General features: G+C 42.0%; 2 protein-coding genes across 5 annotated transcripts; both read left to right on the top strand.

Moving 5' to 3' along the window:
* The first annotated feature begins 4,496 nt into the window (after nt 1–4,496).
* On the top strand, nt 4,497–7,712 carry LOC103644585 (ent-kaurenoic acid oxidase). The gene is made up of 8 exons (XM_008667769.2): nt 4,497–5,120; nt 5,248–5,397; nt 5,604–5,870; nt 5,997–6,083; nt 6,167–6,245; nt 6,764–6,870; nt 6,990–7,108; nt 7,335–7,712. Exons 1-8 carry the CDS (start codon nt 4,497–4,499, stop codon nt 7,432–7,434), a joined length of 1,533 nt encoding a protein of 510 aa, XP_008665991.1. The 3' UTR covers nt 7,435–7,712.
* Nucleotides 7,713–10,884: 3,172 nt separating this feature from the next.
* LOC542388 (safener induced 1) lies at nt 10,885–12,693 on the top strand. Of its 4 annotated transcripts, none has more exons than XM_008650496.4 (9): nt 10,885–11,026; nt 11,116–11,190; nt 11,299–11,359; nt 11,463–11,549; nt 11,637–11,738; nt 11,837–11,945; nt 12,048–12,124; nt 12,224–12,412; nt 12,501–12,693. In XM_008650496.4, the coding sequence occupies exons 1-9, from the start codon at nt 11,001–11,003 to the stop codon at nt 12,507–12,509; spliced, it is 735 nt and encodes a 244-aa protein (XP_008648718.1). In that variant the 5' UTR covers nt 10,885–11,000; the 3' UTR covers nt 12,510–12,693.
* Nucleotides 12,694–21,063: the final 8,370 nt, after the last annotated feature.

The raw sequence follows: 21,063 nt of genomic DNA, 5'->3' as shown, positions 1-21,063 counted from the left end.
GCCCTTTACCTTCGTGGACCTGCCCTTTGCGGTCGGTCGCGGCACGCCGCTTCACGGGAACATGCCTTTTGGGTTGGGATAGTACACATAAATGGGCCTTAGTTGGGCCTGGTTTCTGGACTCTTTAATGTTCATCATTTCTTAGTTTGAAAACATAAATCTCCTTGAATCTCCTTATTTTTTCGGCTAGTTTAGAATCGAAGGTGATTTGAGTTTCTAAGCTAACTCTTTAGGATGAGCAATCCCTTCGCGTGATATTTGAATACGATATTTAGTATTTGTGACTGTTTTCTCTCTCTAGGTTTATCCCCTTCTCCCAGACTAGTCATAATAGGGGTTTTATAGGCTAACACTGAAACTACCTGGGGGTTTAGAGTTTCTATAAAAGAAAACATACCCCTTCATAATAAAGAGATAGAGTTCTCCTACATATGTCTTGTATTACTACTTCGTTATCTGACTGGGCACCTTCCATAACTGACGGGCACTAGACCACTCCGATGCACTCGCAGACAGAAGGCAACCAGGGTCTTCTAAATGGAGCTTCAGTGTATCCTATGGTCTTCCAAATGGAGCTTCAGTGTATCCTATGGTCTTCCAAATGGAGCTTCAGTGTATCCTATGTCCCTTGGGGCTATAAAAGGACCCCTAGGCGCCATGGAGCAGTACCCAAGCACCCTTTGAGCACTGAAAGGGAAATAGTCTCAATATTTCCTATAATCGATTTTGGTGTTTGACGACCATCACAAACCTTGTGGACTAACCAGTTTGCCCAATTAATCATTTCACAAGTGCATAAGTTCATCTACAACTATTCTAAATTGACTGTCTGGCTTTTTGGAAAAACATCTATGTGCGGACCGTCCTGGCCCCTGCGGCGGACCGTCCTCGGCACCAAGGTGACCCTCGGACAGGAACACTGCAAAAACACAAGTCTACACTACGGACCGTCCAATGGAGAAGCGAGCACCGTTCGAGACCAAGCGTGGACCGTCCGGTCTCAGGCGCGGACCGTCCGGTCGGTGAAAACCAGGAAAAACCCGAAGGTGACGGGTTCGGTAAAATGTATTTTTAGCGTCCTCGTGGACCGTCCGGGGTGCACGACCGGACCGTCCGCGACTGTCGTACCTGACATCTGACGATACATTTAATGCATAGTAGTCGTTGATATAGCCGTTATATTTCTTTGGTTGATTTGTTTTCCCCTCTCTCTCGGACTCGGTTTTTATTCTAAGGCTAACCCCGGCTTATAGTGTGTTTAAAGTTATAAATTTCAGTTTCCGCCTATCCACCCCCTCTAGGCGACTTACAAACACATTACAACTCTAAATCTCTGCGACCACGATGTTGAATTGTTAGAAAGAGATTTGAGTGCGTTCTTGAGATGTAACTCTATCGTTTTGTTTCGTGCGCTCTCTCTTTTACTTGTGTGTGTTGTTGTTGCGTTGTGCTCTTGCTTGTGTCTCTACTCCTGTCTTTACTCTAGTTTTTTATTCCAATCACTTGTGTAAGGTGTGAGAGACTCCTATTTGTGGAGATTCCTTACAACGGGATATTGATATAAGGAAGACTGATGTGGTACTCAAGTTTGATCTTTGGATCACTTGAGAGGAGTTGAGTGCAAGCCTTGACCAAAGAAGGTCACCACAACGTGGAGTAGGCATTGGTTGAACCACAGTAAAAATCACCGTGTGTCTTGTCCATTTACTTATTGTGATTACTATCTTACTGAGTCCTCTACTCACTTGCAATATTGCTCCTAAGTTTAATACTCATATAAAAGGAGCAATCAAGTGAAGAGTTATCTTTGCTTCTCTCTTATCATCCTAACTTGGTTTTAGTTTTTACTAACACATATTATAAACCAAGTTTGTGTTGTTTAGAGCTAATTTTGCAGGATCACTTATTCACCCCCTCTAGATGCTCTCAAGGTGCCCTCGCATGAATAATACTATGCTTTGCATAAAACTCAAGCGAACTCATTAGAGAAATACCCCCCTCATGATCAGACCATAATCATTTAATTTTCTTCTCATGTTGGTTTTCTACCTTAGCTTTAATGCTTCATATTTGGATTTTAACAAGCACATGTAGCAGAATCTAGTACAATCATCTATGAACGTCATAAAGTACCTTTTCTTTGGTCAATTTACCATTCATTTTACATAAATCAAAATTGATTATTTCTAATGGTACTAAGTCCCTTGCCACAACAACCTTGTGAGACTTGCGAGGTTGCTTCGATTGCATGCACACATAACACTTGGAACTCTTGATAAAATAAATATTTGGGATTAAATTCAGACCAATTAAGCATGTCATACAACCAAAATCTATATGCCAAAATCTATATACCAATATTTGTGGATGAAAGCTCTGCATGGTTCTTGTTCTCTAATAATTTGATGCATGTTATAGGTCTAAACATGTATTCACAGATTCCTTGTTCAGATCGTTAAATTTACATTTGCTAGTTTTTTGCAATTCTCAAGCAGGTATCATTTGAAGCTAATGGGTTCATTTTTGAATCATTGCATTCTGTTTATTTCAGTTTCAGTTTTCTACTTTCAGATTCTGTCACTTTTAGAACTGTAATGGATCATCAATATGTCATTTAATATAAGTTATATTTCTATCTTGTTTGAGAACTGAAATCCGAAGACATTTCTCTCTTGTTTTAGAACTAAAATCTAGACAGTGCTGACTTGCAGTTTGAGTTGATGATGCCTGCTCGTGTGTTGTTGCTTCAATTTTTAGTTTTGCTTCAGACTTCAGTGTCTGTTTGCAATTTTCAGAGCGAAGTGTGCACATGCTGGTCAAAGCGAAGGTAAAGAAAATGCTTCTCAATTGTCATGTACGGCTACACAAGAGAAACACCAGAGAAGTGAGAAGTCCTCACGGTGGTGGCTGTCGGGAAAGAACAAAAGAAAATATACAAAAGAAAAAAGAATCGGCCAGTACCAGATGGTCCACATATGCTGGTGTGTCAAAGATTAAATTGTTGGGGTATTAATTATTAGAGATCTGCGTGTGGGAATAAGATTTTGGGGAAAGTGTTTTTTATGGAGCCCCAATACATAATTTTGGAGAATAAATTTTAAGAAGACTTTTGGAGTTCATCTCATTCGTTTGCTTTATTTTCGCTTGATTTATACCTCTCCAATCCGTCCGCCATCGCATTTGCATGTTGCCTCCCGTATTTTTTTATTCTGCTACACTCGTCCATGCAGAGCATCAACGAGTTGGCACAGCGTTAGCGTTCGTTGAACTCATTTTTTGAATGTCAGGCTACCAGCCATGAGTTGGTACAGCTTTCCTTGCAGACCATCAACGAAAAAAGAAAAGCAACTAACAGATGATGTCGAGCAAAAAGGCCTATGTATCGACGCTACATGGAGTTTTTTTTTTAAAAAAATTCAGCTTTAACCACTCGTCATATTCAAAAAACAATAAATTATTATTTTATTTTTTTGATTTGTTTTATCATTTAATGTAGTTTGTGTTTGACTTAAAATTTCATATTTTTGAATAAATATTTTAAAGAAATCAGAGCTTTCGAAAAAAAGTCAACGATGTCATAAAACCGTGAATGGAGATAGTAACATTTAGGCCTCGTTTGGTTTGGGGTGACTAAAGTTTAGTGACTAAAGTTTAGTCACTTTAGTAACTAAAAAAGCAAACATGCATGGTGGCTAAAGTGGAGTGACTAAACTTTAGTTCTTTAGGGTGACTAAAAGGGACTAAATTAGGATTTTTATCTTATTTGTCCTCTCTCCACTTTCTTCTTGCAGCAAACGTCCACTAATTAATAGGAGTAATATAATCATTATTCACATCAATTGATGATCTTTAGTCCGATTTAATCACTGGAATCAAACGATGTATTTTAGCGACTGACTAAAGTTTAGTCTAGTCACTAAAGTAACCAAACATGACCTTATAAGCTAATATATTGCCATAGATAATAACCAAAAGGAACAATCATATTAGGCAAGTAGAACCATTTTTAGTTTGTCCGCTTTGGGAAATAAAGCCGATCGAAGCATCTACCACTACCAGCAATCGGAATCATCTTAACGACTAAACCCAACATAATTAAGCAAAATATAGTACTAAAGAATACTAAGCAACTACACAGGTGGATAGCCATCTGCGTGTTGTTTCCATCTCACTTATATTAGCAGAACCATCATATGTGATCACTTAATAATCCGGCCGATGATTATTACATTGGTCATATTTTCTTCTATTTAATTTGCATTATTCTATTCGATGCATATGTGGCCATGTGGGGCCGGTTCTCCTCCTCTACATATGAAATGCCAAACGCATAGCTAGTGTGGTGTGGGCGTGTGGCACAGCAGCAGCGGTCCAGTCCCGCACTCCCGCTCCCGCAAGCCCGGCCGTGAACCGCCGAGCATACCACCTGCTGTTGCCTGCCGCGCGCTGGAGTGGTGAGTGATAGAGCCCACTCGATGTGGATGCACGCACAGGTGATGGCGGCGGACTGGGCGTGGTGGATCGGCCTCCTCCTCGGCGCCGTTCCGCTGCTGGTGCTCGCTGTGTGGCACAGCAACGACGCCGGCCACTGCGCCGCCTTCGCGCTGAAGCGGTGGCGCCACCACCGTGGCGCGACGAGGCCGAGGCTCCCGCCGGGCCACATGGGGCTCCCGTTCGTGGGCGAGAGCCTCTGGCTGCTCTGGTACTACAAGTTCGCGCGGCGCCCCGGCCCCGGCCCCGACGGCTTCGTGGACGCCAGGAGGAGACGCTACTACGGCGGGGCCGCCCGCGCGGGCGACGTGGGCGTGTACCGCACGCACCTATTCGGCTCGCCGACCGTCCTCGTCTGCTCGCCGGCGGCCAACAAGTTCGTCCTCAACTCCTCCCAGGATGGCGCCTTCGGCATCCGCTGGCCCGCGCCCGAGCTCGTCGGCCTCTCTTGTCTGGTCAACGTGGAGGGTCGCCAGCACGCCAGGCTCCGCGGGTTCGTCCTCGCCGCCATCAACCGCCCCGCCTCGCTCCGCGCCATCGCGGAGGTCGTCCAGCCGCGCGTCGTGGCGGCGCTGCGGTCGTGGGCGGACGCGAAGGGCACCGTCTCCGCCGCCACAGAGATCAAGAAAGTATATATGCAAGCTCCTTGCTTGATGAGATATGATGCATGCATGCTAAGATTTAGTGCGTTTGAATTCTGAAGGGACGTCCATTCGATGATTCGAATAACTAACGCGTGCGTCTGCATGCATGCAGGTGACGTTCGAGAACATATGCAAGATGTTCGCGAGCATGGATCCGTCGCCTGTCACCGACATGATGGACGGGTGGTTCGCCGGCTTACTCGCTGGATTGAGGGCGTTCCCGATAGACTTCCCCGGAACGGCCTACCGTCACGCTCGCGCTGTACGCGCGGGAGAAGATATACTTAATTACCACGTCGCTCTTAATTACTCCCTCCGTTTCTTTAGTTATCGCTGGATAGTTTAATTTTGTACTATCCAATGATAACTAAAACGAAACGTAGAGAGAGTATATATTAGTGTCACAACTGTACCTGTGATCTGACTTCAGTTTAATTTTGCACGCGACGACTCGTACACAACAAGCAGTGCCGCAGAAAGCTGGACGCTGTGTTCAGGGAGGAGGTCCAGAGGAGGAGGAGGAGGAGGGAGGGCACGGTGGACGACGCCACCAGCAGGGACTTGATGAGCGGGCTGATGGAGATGGAAGACGAGCAAGGGAAGAAGCTCTGCGACGACGAGGTGGTCGACAACATCGTCTCCCTCATCGTCGCGGGCTACGAGTCCACTTCCAACGCCATGATGTGGGCGGTCTATCACCTAGCCAAGTCTCCCCACGCTCTTCACAAGCTGAGGGTACGATTCGTACGTGGAAGAACAGGCTAGCTAGTTTGCAAGAAGAATTGTAATCGAGAAGCTAGCTAGCTAGCGGAATGATGTTAATTAATTTGTCTGAACCTGTTGGCGACTTGCACATGGCAGGAGGAGAACAGCGTCGTGAGTCGAGACAACAAGAACGGTGGCTTCATTACCCTGGACGACATCCCTACCATGAAGTACACTGCCAAGGTACATACGACGACGACGCATCTGTTGAATCAGCTCATTGGATATCCATCGTACGTCTGAGGAGCCCATTGTCCCTTTCGCAGGTGGTAGAAGAAACAATCCGAGTAGCCAACGTAGCTCCGATGGTCCATCGCGTAGCACATAGAGATGTCGAGTACAGAGGCAATTGATTAAGCAGTCACCATATATACATATACAATTCAGTACTTCTCACTACGTACTCTCTAGAATGAATGAATGTGTTATAAATGAATGCGACACAAATAGGATCAATCACAGAGAAGACACAGATTTAACGTGGAAAACCCCTCCAAAGTGAAGGGGAAAAAAAACCACGGGCGCCGGCCGGCAACTTCTCACTATTTTTTGGGTGGTTACAGATCGCAGGAGATTTACAATTGAGATAGATATCTCCTGCGGCTTACAAAGATATTTATAGAGGTGAAACCCTAAAACGATCCGTACCGGGGGGGGCTCCGCCCCCCGCACCCCCCAGGCGTCCCTGGGCCGCGGGAAGGCCAGTTGGCCTCGCTGCGCTCCGGCCCAAGCCTTCCGGCGACGGGCCTCCGCTTCGCTCGCCAACTTGGCCGCCTTCTTCAGAATTTGGATCACAAATTCAACAGAATGAACGAACGAACTAATTTAGATTCATTATTATTACATGCATGCATGTACACTAGGTTATACGATTCCGAAAGGGTGGAGGGTCGTGGTGTGGCTGCGCTCCCTGCATACCGACGCCCGCTACTACGATGATCCACTCAGCTTCAACCCGGACAGATGGGACGTAAGTCCCTTATTACTGTTAGAGATCGATCGATCAGAAGCTAGCTAAGCTAAGCTACCTTTGCACTGACCATTCAACACTGAACGTTTTGCTGCTATGCATCTCGATCACTTCTTCAGAAGCCGCCAAAGCCAGGAACGTACCAGGTGTTCGGTGGAGGGCCTAGGGTCTGCGCTGGGAACATGCTGGCGAGGCTGCAGCTCAGCATCATGCTCCACCATCTAGCTGTTGGATACAAGTAATTATTTTATTGCAGTAACTGTCCAATTTATCAGTAGTAGCTGTTGGATGCAATGCAAGTAGCTGTTGGATGCAATGCAAGTAACTGTCCAATTTATCAGTAATTTATCAGTAGTAGCTGTTCGATGCTATTTGCCAGTAAGCTAATAGGCTATATCGAAAATCCCCATTTTGAATAACCTTCGATTAATCTTGTCCCGTTGCATTGGCTCCAACTCTTGCAGATGGGAGCTGCTTAATCCTGATGCTGAGGTCACATACCTTCCCCACTCGAAACCGGTGGATGGGGCCGCCATGTCGTTTAGCAGATTGGACTCCGTTTAAAATGCGGGCAAGACGACGACGTACGTGCTCGATCGTGTCCAGATCAAAGAACAATTGCCGACAACACGTACGTTACATTTGACCGTACATGTCCAAGTACTCCAACAACGCAAGGATAAATGGTCAGAGCGCATGTCCAGGCTACATGTACTGCTTGTTACCTCCCTCGGTCCCTCCCTTCATTCCCGTGTGATGCGCTCCATCTGTAGTACCTGGATCAACTACATAATATGTGTGTGTATACTTACCGAGTAATAATGCTATGTACTCTCTATTGCTTATATACCTTAGGGCATGTTTGGGAGCAGTGACGAATCTAGCTAAGAAGAATATTATCGGGGTCAGCAAGTACAGCTTTGCTACATGATACAAATTTTCTTAAACTTTAATAGTGTTTTGCTAAATGATTTATAAATTTTATCGAGGTCGACTGATCCCGACAAACAACCCTAGATCCGCCCCTCAGGGCCGTTCCTGAGGGGTTACCGAGGGTGCGGTCGCACCGGGCCCCAAAAAACAGAGGGCCCCTAGCCATTAGATGCTAGCATTTTTTCCTGCTAAATCTATCTATTCTAGACACAAATACACAAAGAGCGATTACACTATCAACCAGTCTCGTTTAGATTATTAAACTAATATCTCAATTACTTATCGAATACTCTATCCGTTTCAAAATAGTTTAGCTCTTGATTTTTATGTTTATATTCAACTAGATGATGATGAATCCACTAAAGAAGCAAAACAAATTCTATTTTAATATAGAGAGAGTATTATTTACTATACATATGATTTTGCATCGACAGAGAGAAGCTTTTTAAAATTGAAATATTTTTGTGAACTATTTATGGCCAACAATAACTCAAGAGAGGTTAAATGGCTTGGCGATTCTATATATCGAAAAAAAGTTGTTGGATGAGATTGATCTCAATGATATAAGCGATGACTTTGTATCACAAAATGTTAGAATATATTATTAATTATATCAACTAACAAGTAAGTGTTTTTGACTATATTTTACATTTGTTATCTTATAAACTTTAAAACAGTGCATAATAATTTTTATACGTCAAATATTTGATAATATTTGTATAATTATATATATATTTGTGTGTGGATGGGCCTCCATATCGGATTTTGCACTGGGCCCCTGAAAAGTCGGGAACGTCCATGCCGCCCCTGTTTGGGAGCAAGAGTATTGGAGAGAATTGAGAGGATTGTGATCCCTTGCTATTCAAAATTGAATAACAAGGGATTGTAGTCCCCTCAATCCCCTTCCAATACTCTTACTAATAATTATGGTCCATGAGAATACTAATAATAATCATGTAGGATAAAAGAGGTTCACACATGCTAGATTTGTCCGCAGACACCTCTCGCCCTAGCCCCTAGGGTTGTAGTCGTCCATCCAAGCTCTCGTCTCCTTTCCTCTCGCCACATGCACCGTGTTAACAATACCGCCGTTGTGATGTTTTATCTTCCACACGTGTGGATACAGTGGAGACGTTGCTGCTATTGCTACGATGTTGACCGTAACGAACGTGAGAAGCACAATCAAACATGACGTTGGTGCTGGTACACGAGGACATGTGACTACTTACATTACATTGTCACACTCTTCCTCCGCTGGTGTACAGTGGAACGTGGTATATATGCTAGTGTATTGCATCCGTTTCCCCATAGTGATACCGGAGCGAGGTTCACACACAAATTTTGATTTGGATGGTTTACATATGGGTATAGGCGATATATATCTAGTAGATTGGATCTGCATTTGTTTATATTGTAACACGGATTGGGGTGGACGAGTTAGTTGTCGGTATAATCATGACACTTTGTAAATGGTAAGGGTAAGAGAAGAGCTAAAGATGATATCTCCAAGCTAAATGCAAATCCCAAGTCTAGTCCTTCTCCTAAAGTCAAATGCTTCCATTGTGGCAATCTTGGACATTGGTCTAGGAACTCCATGAAGCACTTGGAAGACAAGTGAGGCTTCTACTTTAGGTATATATATTGTTGGCCACTTGATTTTAATCCCATGAAGGTACTAAATATCAAGGTAACACAATTAGATCGACCTTCATCTTCATCCTCCCAGTCCACCTTTCTCAGGGAGAAGATAAGTTGAAAGGATGAAGATGAAGGTTTAAACAAACAGGTGAAACATTAAATTTTAAACAAGGGTAATGCGTGATGTGAATTAAATGAAAGACACATGACTCAAATGTAGAAGATGTTGGTATGTAATGCTTTCTTTTTCTTTTATTAAACAAGAGCTTACACAAGTACCTTAAGCTTTGTGAAATTACAATAAAGGAGGTAGAGAGAATACAACTTAGTATGGAGGATTGAAAAGTTCAAACAATGCATGATATTATTCCTCTATTTATAGGCACGGGGTACAACTTTGGCGATTTTACATATATGCCTTTAAACTTGTACATTCAAACTATCACACACGTTGAGGGTAAACTTGTCTTTTCCTTCTTCTATCATGACGAATAAGTTATGAAGACTCCTTATGGTCATGCTCAGCTTCATCAGTTGTACACATGGCAACTGTTCAAAGCTTCCGCCTTCGTGTCTACGTCTATTGGTAGCTTCGGCTGAAGTTTACCTTCGACATTATTAATCCTGCAACACATGAAGCGAGGTAGAAAACAGTTGTTGGATTATTGTTTTGAGGACCTTCGGAAGAAAAAAAAACCCCAACAGTAACCCCTTCGCGGTGCTATTTTGTTTTTTATAACGAGCTCGGTCCGCGAAATAAATGAAGGCTTCATGCCGAAGAATATAGATAAGTGAAAAGTTGTAGAGGAGGAACGTTAGTGGAAGGGAGGAGCATTGGTACTCGTTGAAGCCACCACTAGAGTGCATGCATAAAGGTTGGGCCATTGTGCAAGTTTGGTCAACTTTGGACGACGAAATCCTCTATAGTTAATTTCCGTGAAGTTAGGGCACTGACCCCACACATCAGTGATCTAACTTCATGAGACGTAACTGCAGAAGATGTGCTTTCCAACTTCGGTTATGTTACCGGGAATCCCAAGCCTTCAGCGCTGCTGATGTATGCTTAACTTCTTATTGAAGCCAACAAATCTGTTAGCAAATAGCATGCAAAGATATACGAGAGAAAATAGCACGCTATGGGCCTTTCTAATAAGAGATCCTTGTAGACATGACTTCAGCAGTTAGGTCATAGATGACGACGACGTGTAAGCACCTGCATGGGGCCAACACGAATTGTTCGTGCGTCACAAAGAGGCGAAGATGACACAATCGATTACGTCATCAGTCGTTTAACTCAAGTGCAACACTATGAGGTCCTGACAGGTGGGGCGCCACCGCAATTTATTAGCAGCCAGCGAGCGAGCGGCGACAGAGACGTGGTGGGCCTGTGGGGGTCTGGCAACCCAAACTGGAAAAGTCATGCATGCACTGCAGCTAAAGTCTAAGCCATCACTAAAACACCACGCGTATAAATACCCGGACCAATCAGCCATGCCGGCAGCCGGCGTCGCGTTTCCAACAGGCCAGTCCCCTCCCACTCCCAGTCCCATCTCGACGACATGGCCGCAGCCGCAGGGCCATCAAGGTGGGTGATCGATCGGTACGTCGTCGTCGAACTCGGAGGACCGCTAGTAGCTAGCTAATGGAATCGAACGCCTGTGTCTGTATGTGCAGCTCTGTGAAGGAGACGCTCCCGCCGGCCCTCGGCTCCACCTCCCAGCCACCTCCCGTCTTCGATGGCACCACCAGGTAAATCACCATACTTTACACGTTTCTTCTCTCTTTGTCTCTCTCTCTCTCTCCCACATATATATCAGTGAGTAATTTTCCTCTTATTATTTTGCTGTCGTGATGAAGGCTGTACATCTGCTACTTCTGCCCGTTCGCTCAGCGCGCCTGGGTCACCAGGAACTTGAAGGTTCTGCTGCATGCTTCCGGTTATTGCACTGCATGCCTCTCTGCTGCACGAGAGTGCAAAAATCTAACAGAGCCTCGTTCCCTTTAATTTGCTTCCTCTCCAGGGTTTGCAGGACAAGATGGAGCTGGTGGCCATCGATCTGCAGGACAAACCGGCTTGGTACAAGGACAAGGTTTACGCACAGGGCACGGTACTGTTTCTCGGATGTTCCTGTCTAGCTAGCTACCACTACCACCCTGAGCATCTCCGTGAACACTGCACTACTGTTTCTCGGCAGCAGGTGCCTTCCCTGGAGCACGACAGCGAGGTCAGGGGCGAGAGCTTGGACCTGATCAGGTACATCGACAGCAACTTTGACGGCCCCGCGCTGCTCCCAGAGGTACGGTACCTACCCCACCATACCGCCTGCAGTCAGTGCAGCTAGCTAGCGTAACACTTGCAGAGCAGCAGACTGAGGATGTGCTGGTTTTCCTGCAGGATGCTGCGAAGAGGCAGTTTGCTGACGAACTGTTCGCGTCTGCCAACGCGTTCACCAAAGCCCTCTACTCGCCGTTGCTGTCCCACGCGGCCGTGTCAGACGAAGTTGGTAAGAAGACCGTTGGCCATTGCTTAGACAGAAAGGATTGCGATTTGGGATCATTGGCACAGTTGCTGACATAGCTCGAACTCGACGTTTCTTCTTCGCCAGTTGCGGCTCTGGATAAACTCGAAGCTGACCTATCCAAGTTCGACGACGGGCCCTTCTTCCTAGGCCAATTCAGCTTGGTACCTCGCTGCATTCTTCCCGGCCTGAAACGTGGTTTGATCGCCCAAGATATTTTTTTTACTCTTTCTAATAACAATATGCTCGACCCCCCTTTTCAGGCGGATGTAGCGTACGTTACGATTCTGGAAAGGGTTCAGATATACTATTCCCATCTTAGGAACTACGACATCGCCCAAGGCAGGTCCAACCTACAGGAATTCATCGACGAGATGAACAAGATCGAAGCGTATGCGCAGACCAAGAACGATCCTCTGTTCTTGCTTGATCTTGCCAAGAACCATCTTAAGGTTAGGTACTACAGAACAGATAGTAAAAGTACGGTAGGTTTTCTTTTATTTGCCAATCGGTACCAATGGCTTGCTGCGACTTTTCCAGATTGCCTGAAGATGTGACAAAGCAGCCTTAGTCCGTTGATCGGTGGAAGACCACTCGTCAGTGTTGAGTTGAGTGTTTGATCAATAAAATACGGCATGCTGTAAGGGTTGTTTTACGCTATTGATAATACACTGTACTGTTCAGCTGTTGAACTCTATTTCTTAGCCATGCCAAGTGCTTTTCTTATTTTGAATCACATTACAGCAAAAGGTTGAAGGACACCCAAAAAAACGAACAGAGTGCTTTGAGTCGTCCAAGCCAATTTTCCTATTTGGGTCCCAAGCTTATTTAGTCTTTGGGCCGAAAAGATATCTATAGGGCCTGTTCGATGCCCATGATCCCAGTTCTCGATGTAACAGGCTTACAACAAAACGTTTTCTCTCAAAACATTGTGATTGATGTCTAAACATGTTTTAAAAATTCACAACAAAAGCATGGCATGTAACACGCACGAATACATTCAACATTAAACTGATGTTGTACTCTTGCTGTGCATCTCATATTTTGCCTGAAAAGTTCTCAAAATAGTTTTTGGACAACAATTAAAATGTTTCGGAAAAAGTTTAGTATTGTTTTATATATTTTCCATGCTTGCAAAACCTCATAATATTTAAATATTTTATTTGGCTTTGCCATGATTCAATTTATTTCTACATTTTTCATGGCTTTAAAATCTTATCAGATTTTTTTAAAAAATGGGAAAAAATGTCGAAGACGCTTTGAAACCACTTCTAACCATGGTATGGAGGTAATTTAAACTATTTTGAGAGTTAAGAGAGTAAGGTGACTGATTTTAAACTTTGAGAAAAAAATAAAGACCTTGGCGATAATTCAGAAAGGTTAAAGTTTTTTAAAAATATTATATACATTGCACCTCTAGTTTCATGTGCTCAAGACAAGAACCATTATCTTTTCTTTGTTAAGGGAAATTCTACTAATTTCAAGATCATTACGTAAAGTTTATATACGGATCTTAAACACTCACCCCTGCGTAACTAGGTACACACAACCTTAGAAAATTCAAAATGTTAAGATGCACTAGTAACACTTAATCGATAGACTAAACTTCTATTTATGTACTTAGGTAAAAAAAATTCCTTAGCCACTTGTGCCAATTTGAGATGCTGCTACAATCAAATCCTATAATATTGTCCAAATGGTATATGTACAAACATATGACAGGAGGGACTCATCTTTCTTGATTTATACATTTAGTCTATTTCTTCTTCTAGCTTGTAGTGACTACAAACTCATAACAGTGGCTACATACATCCGACAACGATAGTGGGGACTTGAGCACCAGCCAAGCTGATGCTAGATCTTCCCATGTAAGTAGCCAATGTATAATTGAGGAAATAACCTACAAAGAAGATGTATTATGTTCCTTTTCAAAGATCATACCATTTCTACATAACCATGGCAATCAACATGTAGTTGCTGCTACTAGCAAATATTACCATTTTAGTTCTTTAGTAAGATCTCATAGCCAAGTCCTAGACAAATTTGAAACATTGTGTGATTGATATAATCCTAAATCCATTTAAATATCATACCCAACAACATAAGCAAAACGACACTCAAAGAACATGTGTTTAATTTTCTTGACTTTGCAAGGAAAACAACACTATTGTCTTGACAATTACATTAAGTTGTCTTAGGTTACATACCTTACTATATGTAGATACCAAATAAAAAAACCTTGATTTCCAATGAAGAGTTCCAAGCAAGCGACGATCGTTGATTTATCAATAGAAGCCGAGTACATTGTAGCTTTAGAAGCTATAAAGGAAATTGTATGGATTAGAAAGTTTGTTTCTGAGTTGGACAATAATGATGCTATAGCACAAGCAAAGGAGCCAAGATCACATAAAAATCCAAACATATATTGTTGCACTATCACCTAATTCTGAGAAATCGTCAGTCAAGGAGATGTGGATATATGCAAGGTGCACACTAACTCTAGTGTGAGTAGGAGGCTTATGATGATATGTACCTTAATTGTTTCCATAGGCTGGTGACATCATGCCAAGTCCTAAGGATGAGTGGTGGTCGGGCAACATCCTTGGCCAATCGACCATTCCCCTAGACCGATCAGCCATACCATGGCCGCCTAGTCACCCTAGCCACTAAGCCACCCGACCTAGCTAGATACACTTAACTTTGGTTTTGCATACATGACACGATGAACCCAACACAACTTCATTGTGCAAGCCACATGGAAGACATGTTAAGGACCAAAAGACTACTACGTCATCGATCTGGCTCATGGATTAATGAAGTTAGCGACCCAAAGGACATTTATCCAATGGCTAAGGAAGAAGCACACATCCAATTCTATGGTTGGACAACCAACCAAGTAACTTAGCTTTACTTCAAGTATTTCATTCAAGTATTGCTTTACTTTATTTCTACTTCTTGATTATTTTGGGTTAGTCTAGGAGCACTTCCATTCAAGGCTTAGGATTGTGTTAGTTTGTTTTTATTCAAATATTATTAGACGTGCATGTGTTATAAGCCACACCTAGTCATGGTTACTGAACTGGCTAGCTGAGAGAACCTAGAGGGGGGTGAATAGGTGATCCTGTAAAATCAAACACTAAATAGCCACAAAACTTAGTTATAGAAGTGTTAGTGCGACTAAATAGCCCATGATCCCAGTTCTCGATGTAGCAGGCTTACAAAACGTTCTCTCTCAAAACATTGTGATCGATGTCTAAACATGTTTTTAAAAAATTCACAACAAAAGCATGGCATGTAACACGCACGAATACATTCAACATTAAACTGATGCTGTACTCTTGCTGTGCATCTCATATTTTGCCTGAAAAGTTCTCAAAACAGTTTTGGACAAGAATTAAAATGTTTCGGAAAAAGTTTAATATTGTTTTATATATTTTCCATGCTTGCAAAACCTCATAATATTTAAATATTTTATTTGGCTTTGCCATGATTCAATGTATTTCTACATTTTTATGGCTTTAAAATCTTATCAGTTTTTTTTAAAAAAAATGGGGAAAATGCTGAACTCGCTTTGAAACCACTTCTAACCATGGTATGGAGGTAATTTAGACTATTTTGAGAGTTAAGAGAGTAAGATGACTGATTTTAAACTTTGAGAAAAAATAAATACCTTGGCGATAATTTATAAAGGTTAAAGTTTTTTTTAAAAAAATATACATTGCACCTCTAGTTTCATGTGCTCAAGACAAGGACCGTTAGCTTTTCTTTGTTAAGGGAAATTGTACTAATTTCAAGATCATTATGTAAAGTTGATATACGGATCTTGAAACACTCACCCCTGCATAACTAGGTACACAGAACCTTAGAAAATTTAAAATGTTTAGATGCACTAATAACACTTAATCGATATACTAAACTTCTATTTATGTACTTAGATATAAAAACTCCTTTGCCACTTGTGCCAATTTGAGATGCTGCTACAATCAAATCCTATAATATTGTCCAAATGGTAAATGTATAAACATATGACAGGAGAGACTCATCTTTCTTGTTTCATACATTTAGTATATTTCTTCTTCTAACTTGTAGTGACTACAAACTCATAACAGTGGCTACATACATCCGCAACAGTAGTGGGGACTCGAGCACCAGCCAAACTGATGCTAGATCTTCCCATGTAAGTAGCCAATGTATAGTTGAGGAAATAACCTACAAACATCCGGCAACGGTAGTTGCTGCTACTAGCAAAACTTACCATTTTAGTTCTTTAATAAGATCTCATAGCCAAGTCATAGACATATTTGAAACATTGTGCGATTGATAAAATCCTAAAACCATTTAAATATCATACCCAACAACACAAGCAAAACAACACTCAAAGAACATGTGTTTAATTTTCTTGACTTTGGGAGGAAAACATCACTATTGTCTTGACAATTACATTAAGTTGTCCTTGGTTACATACCTTACTATATGTAGATACCAAATAAAAAACCTTGATTTCCAATGAAGAGTTCCAAGCAAGAGACGGTCGTTGATTTATCAATAGAAGCCGAGTACATTGTAGTTTTAGAAGCTACAAAGGAAATTGTATGGATTAGAAAGTTTGTTTCTAAGTTGGACAATAATGATGCTATAGCACAAGCAAAGGAGCCAAGATCACATAAAAATCCAAACATATATTGTTGCACTATCATCTGATTTGAGAAATCGTCAGTCAAGGAGATGTGAATATATGCAAGGTGCACACTAACTCTACTGTGAGTGGGAGGCTTATGATGATATGTACCTTAATTGTTTCCATAGGCTGGTGACATCATGCCAAGTCCTGAGGATGAGTGCTTGTCGGGCAACATCTATGTCCGACCGACCATTCCCTAGGCCGGGGCAGCCATACCATGGTCGCTTAGTCACCCCTAGCCACTAAGCCACCCGATCGAGCTAGATACACTTAACTTTGGTCTTGCATACATGACACGATGAACCCAACGCAACTTCATGGTGCAAGCCACGTGGAAAACATGTTAAGGACCAAAAGACTACTACGTCATCGATCTGGCTCATGGATTAGTGAAGTTAGCGACCCAAAGGACATTTATCCAATGGCTAAGAAAGAAACACACATCCAATCCTATGTTTGTAGAAGAAACACACTAAATAACTGTCAAACCGACTTGAAGGAGGCTTCTAGACTGTTGTATGAATAAACGAAGGGAGGAGGTGGACAACTAACCAAGTAACTTAGCTTTAGTTCAAGTGTTACTTTACTTTATTTGTACTTCTTGATTATTTTTATGTTAGTCTAGGAGCACTTCCATTCAAGGCTTAGGATTGTGTTAGTTTGTTTTTATTCAAATATTATTAGACTTGCATGTGTTATAAGCCACACCTAGTCATGGTTAATGAACTGGCTAGCTATGACACTCTAATCAAGGAGGAGCTTCAATGTCCAAGATTTGCTTGAACACTGTTATAGCATGTCATCCTATCCATGTGGCTGTGGTTGGTAGTTCCTCTTGGTGATAACAAGAGTGTGGTATGTGTATCCTAACCCCAGCGTTTGATAGGCCCGTAGGTGATATGTGGCTTGTGTGGTGGTCGTCTTTATACTCCCATACCACCATGATACCTAAGAATTTCGCTTGAAGCAAGACCCTAGCTTATGTTTGTTTGTCAATAGGTTAACCACGAATAATCCTTTGCAGAGTAGTAGAAGTATTGTTTGGATCTATATCTCGCTAGTTATCCTCCCATGCAACTTTACCTAGTTATTAACCATAGGGTCCCTGTCTATTGCTTTCTCGTACACCTAGCTTTCCTACCTTTGGATTGCATTTACCGCCATATAAATACCAGGGTGTATATTTACCTAAGTTTACAACTCATTTTGAGTTTGAGTTGGTTAGTTTTACCTCTAGCCTACCGCTTCACTATGGAAAATACGATACCTAAATACTCCTCGTGAAAAGCTACATCAGTGCACTTGTGGAGTAAAACCTAATTGGCATAAGAACTACCAACAACCACGTGCGCGTGGATAAGGCATGTGCCTACCTATGGAGCTACCTGACTAGGAGCATGGCACTTGTGTGGGCTACACTTGTATAGGGGCTCCAACGAGGATTAGTAAAAAGCTTATGCGCTTCTTGATACCTTGGTAAAAATATCATACCGACACGTCAATGGGAGTTTGCATCTCTATCTCATTTAAGCTTTCACATTTATATTACTACATTTGGTTGTGTGCTTTACCTTAATAGCTTTGTTATAGGCTAGTGGATCGGTTTGGAACCTAGGCTGTAAAACTCCTTTTACAGTAGAGATAGCAACACTTAGAAAAAAAACCTTAGTTGCACATATCAACGCTTGGTTATCCATATAGATTTTGTTTAAGAGAAAAAATGGAGGCCTAGATTAGTACAAAAAATAGATGATAGATGTCCTAATTCACCTCCCCTTTTAAACATCCATGTTCCTTTCAAGTATGTCTTCCTAGAGGCTAATGCTAATTTTAATCATAAATGGTTTCTAGGTTATGACCGTTGGTTACATGAACATAGAGGATCACACATTTAAGGGGTTAGAACATGAACATAGTTGCATATGAGAAATTGTTGGATGTATGCCCTAGAGATAACTGGATTGAATCCATTATTAAACTCTGATGGGATATGATCCACAAGGCTAGTCCTAGTGGGTCACAAGTGTTGATAGATCATTATACATATATACAATAAAGAAAGGAAGCATTCAGGGTTTAGTTTGAATTAATCCAACTGTTGCTATACTACTCGCGGTTACTATTCATGTGAATAGTATTGTGATACAATATACCCTACACGCAGTCCCTCCTCCGCCTTGCATCTATATTGTGGTTGTGTGAGGTGCTAGTATATGTATGTATTTAACATGATTGGTTGTTTGGGCAACCGGCGCCTGGCTCCCTGGCTTGTCACAAACGTCATTTTTCTGCGTTTCCATGCGTGTAACTGAAGGTGCTTGATTTGGCCTATCTCGCATCCGTATATCCAGACCCGTTCATCCGCAAACAGACATCCAATCAGGTGCTGCTAGACAGTCAACGCATGTACACGGCCTGGCTGCCGAGCGGCAGGCATCCAATCACATTGTGTTCATGCTCCGAATGCCTGGACTGTTGTGGAGGTACTACTTAATTTTGTGCACTTTGTTAGGCCATATGTCTACTTCATCATGTAGATATTATATCGACTACATGTGCTTTGCCATGTCTTCCGCTACACTGTGCGATGAGAAGATATAGGGCCTGTTTGGTTCAGCTTTTATCTGACCAGCTTTTCTAAAAATCTGGCTGTGGAGAGAATCTGGCTGTGGGGGGAATCTGAGTATCATTACGATTACATGTGGAGGAATATAAAGTTGTTCATAGGGCTCAGGATCTAGAAAGTGACAGATTCCTACTATTACAACGACTCAACCGATTATGTGTTTATGTTGATTTTGGATGATTTTTGCCCCCAACAAATTTTATATAAGCTGGCTGAAGTGGAGCGTTTGGCAGTCTGCAGCAGCTTTTGGTGGCCAGAAGCTGCCAGAAGCCGAAACAAACAGGGCCATAATCTATGATCATCTATTTACAAAGTATCTTATGTTAGTGGTTAATCTTATTCGATACTAATGTATAGCATACCATGTTTTCTAACATAAAATTGGTCTTCTAAGCGTTCTAGTTTGTACCACAATAAAGCTCTTCGTGTACTTGTTCTTGCAATTAATATGCTCATCCTCCTACATTTATCCAAACATTTCTCACCATTCTAATTATTTCCTCTAATTAATTCCCCCAACACATTCATGCCCCACACCAATAAGTCACTCGATAGTCGATACCGTAGTTTGAAAATCCATCATGCAAGTGCCCCATTCTCTACAGCTGCTGCCCATGCTTCTTCTACCCAAGCAATATTGTCTTCTTCCTCAAGCCATTTAGCCACAAACTTCATCATTATTTCTCGTGGCTTTCTCCGGTCCTTGAAATACTTATCGCCAACATCAACTATTATTAGGCGATGGTCTGAATGGTGTTGTTCGCCATGGATTACTCTCAACAAAGGGAAACAACAGTGCAATGCATTTTTGTCACCGCTCGTTCTTCCCTTTTGTACATCTTGCAGCATCTAGGGGTGAAGCTAACACTAATATTACCATGATACACTCCTCTATAACACATGAAAAATGTGAATGATTATATCCTAAAATTTCAGTTTAGTAGTAGAAAACAATTTCTTTGTCATGGTGCATTGGCACCAAAGTGATTGTGGCATCGCCCCTAAAGCATCTCAATGATGGTTTCTCTGAGCTAAGTCATCAAAAAAACCCCTAAATCGTCTAACTAACAAGTGACAAAAGTATAGTGCTTTATGGCCAGTCTGGACCACCGTTTCTACTCACGACCTAAAATTTTAGGGCCTTCTTAGTCCAATCCCATTGAGCCCGAAGCACGATAGGCCCAGGACGGGTCGGTTCGGCCTGGCCCAATTCCCAACACTTTTTTGAATACCCGGAAACGATCCAAAAGATTTTTAAATTAAGATATAACATCCATACATATATTTAAGTCATGTTTGTTTTCCCCTAAATTATATAATCAAGCTTAAATAAGTTAAAAGACAAACAAACAACACAACTTATTAGGTAATCTATATACCTAAAGTATGATAAATCATAAGTTGGATTATATAATCCTGAAAGCAAGTTTGTTTACCCTCTAGATTATATAATCCAACTAAAATAAGTTAAGAGGCAAACAAATATCATATATTATTGGAGTGAATTATATAATTTAGATATGTAGATTATGATATCATTAGATGCTTATTTTACATTATTGTTTAGTTTTTTACCCACTAATAATTTGTGTAAACAAACCTCTAATATAATTACATAAATTAGATTATATAATATGTATAAAATAATAATAACTTTTATATTCGAACATCCCTAAATTGTTGTGGTGAACCTCCGGACGACCGGACCTAAAGCACAGCCAGGCAAAGAGACAAAAAAGCACCAGCACCGGATTCGCGTCCAAAGTGTGAGGCCGGCCGCCGGCCCAGCGAGAGCG

Source organism: Zea mays, chromosome 1 (genome assembly GCF_902167145.1).
Source record: "Zea mays cultivar B73 chromosome 1, Zm-B73-REFERENCE-NAM-5.0, whole genome shotgun sequence".
NCBI lineage: Eukaryota > Viridiplantae > Streptophyta > Magnoliopsida > Poales > Poaceae > Zea > Zea mays.
This window is presented reverse-complemented; position numbering and strand designations above follow the sequence as displayed.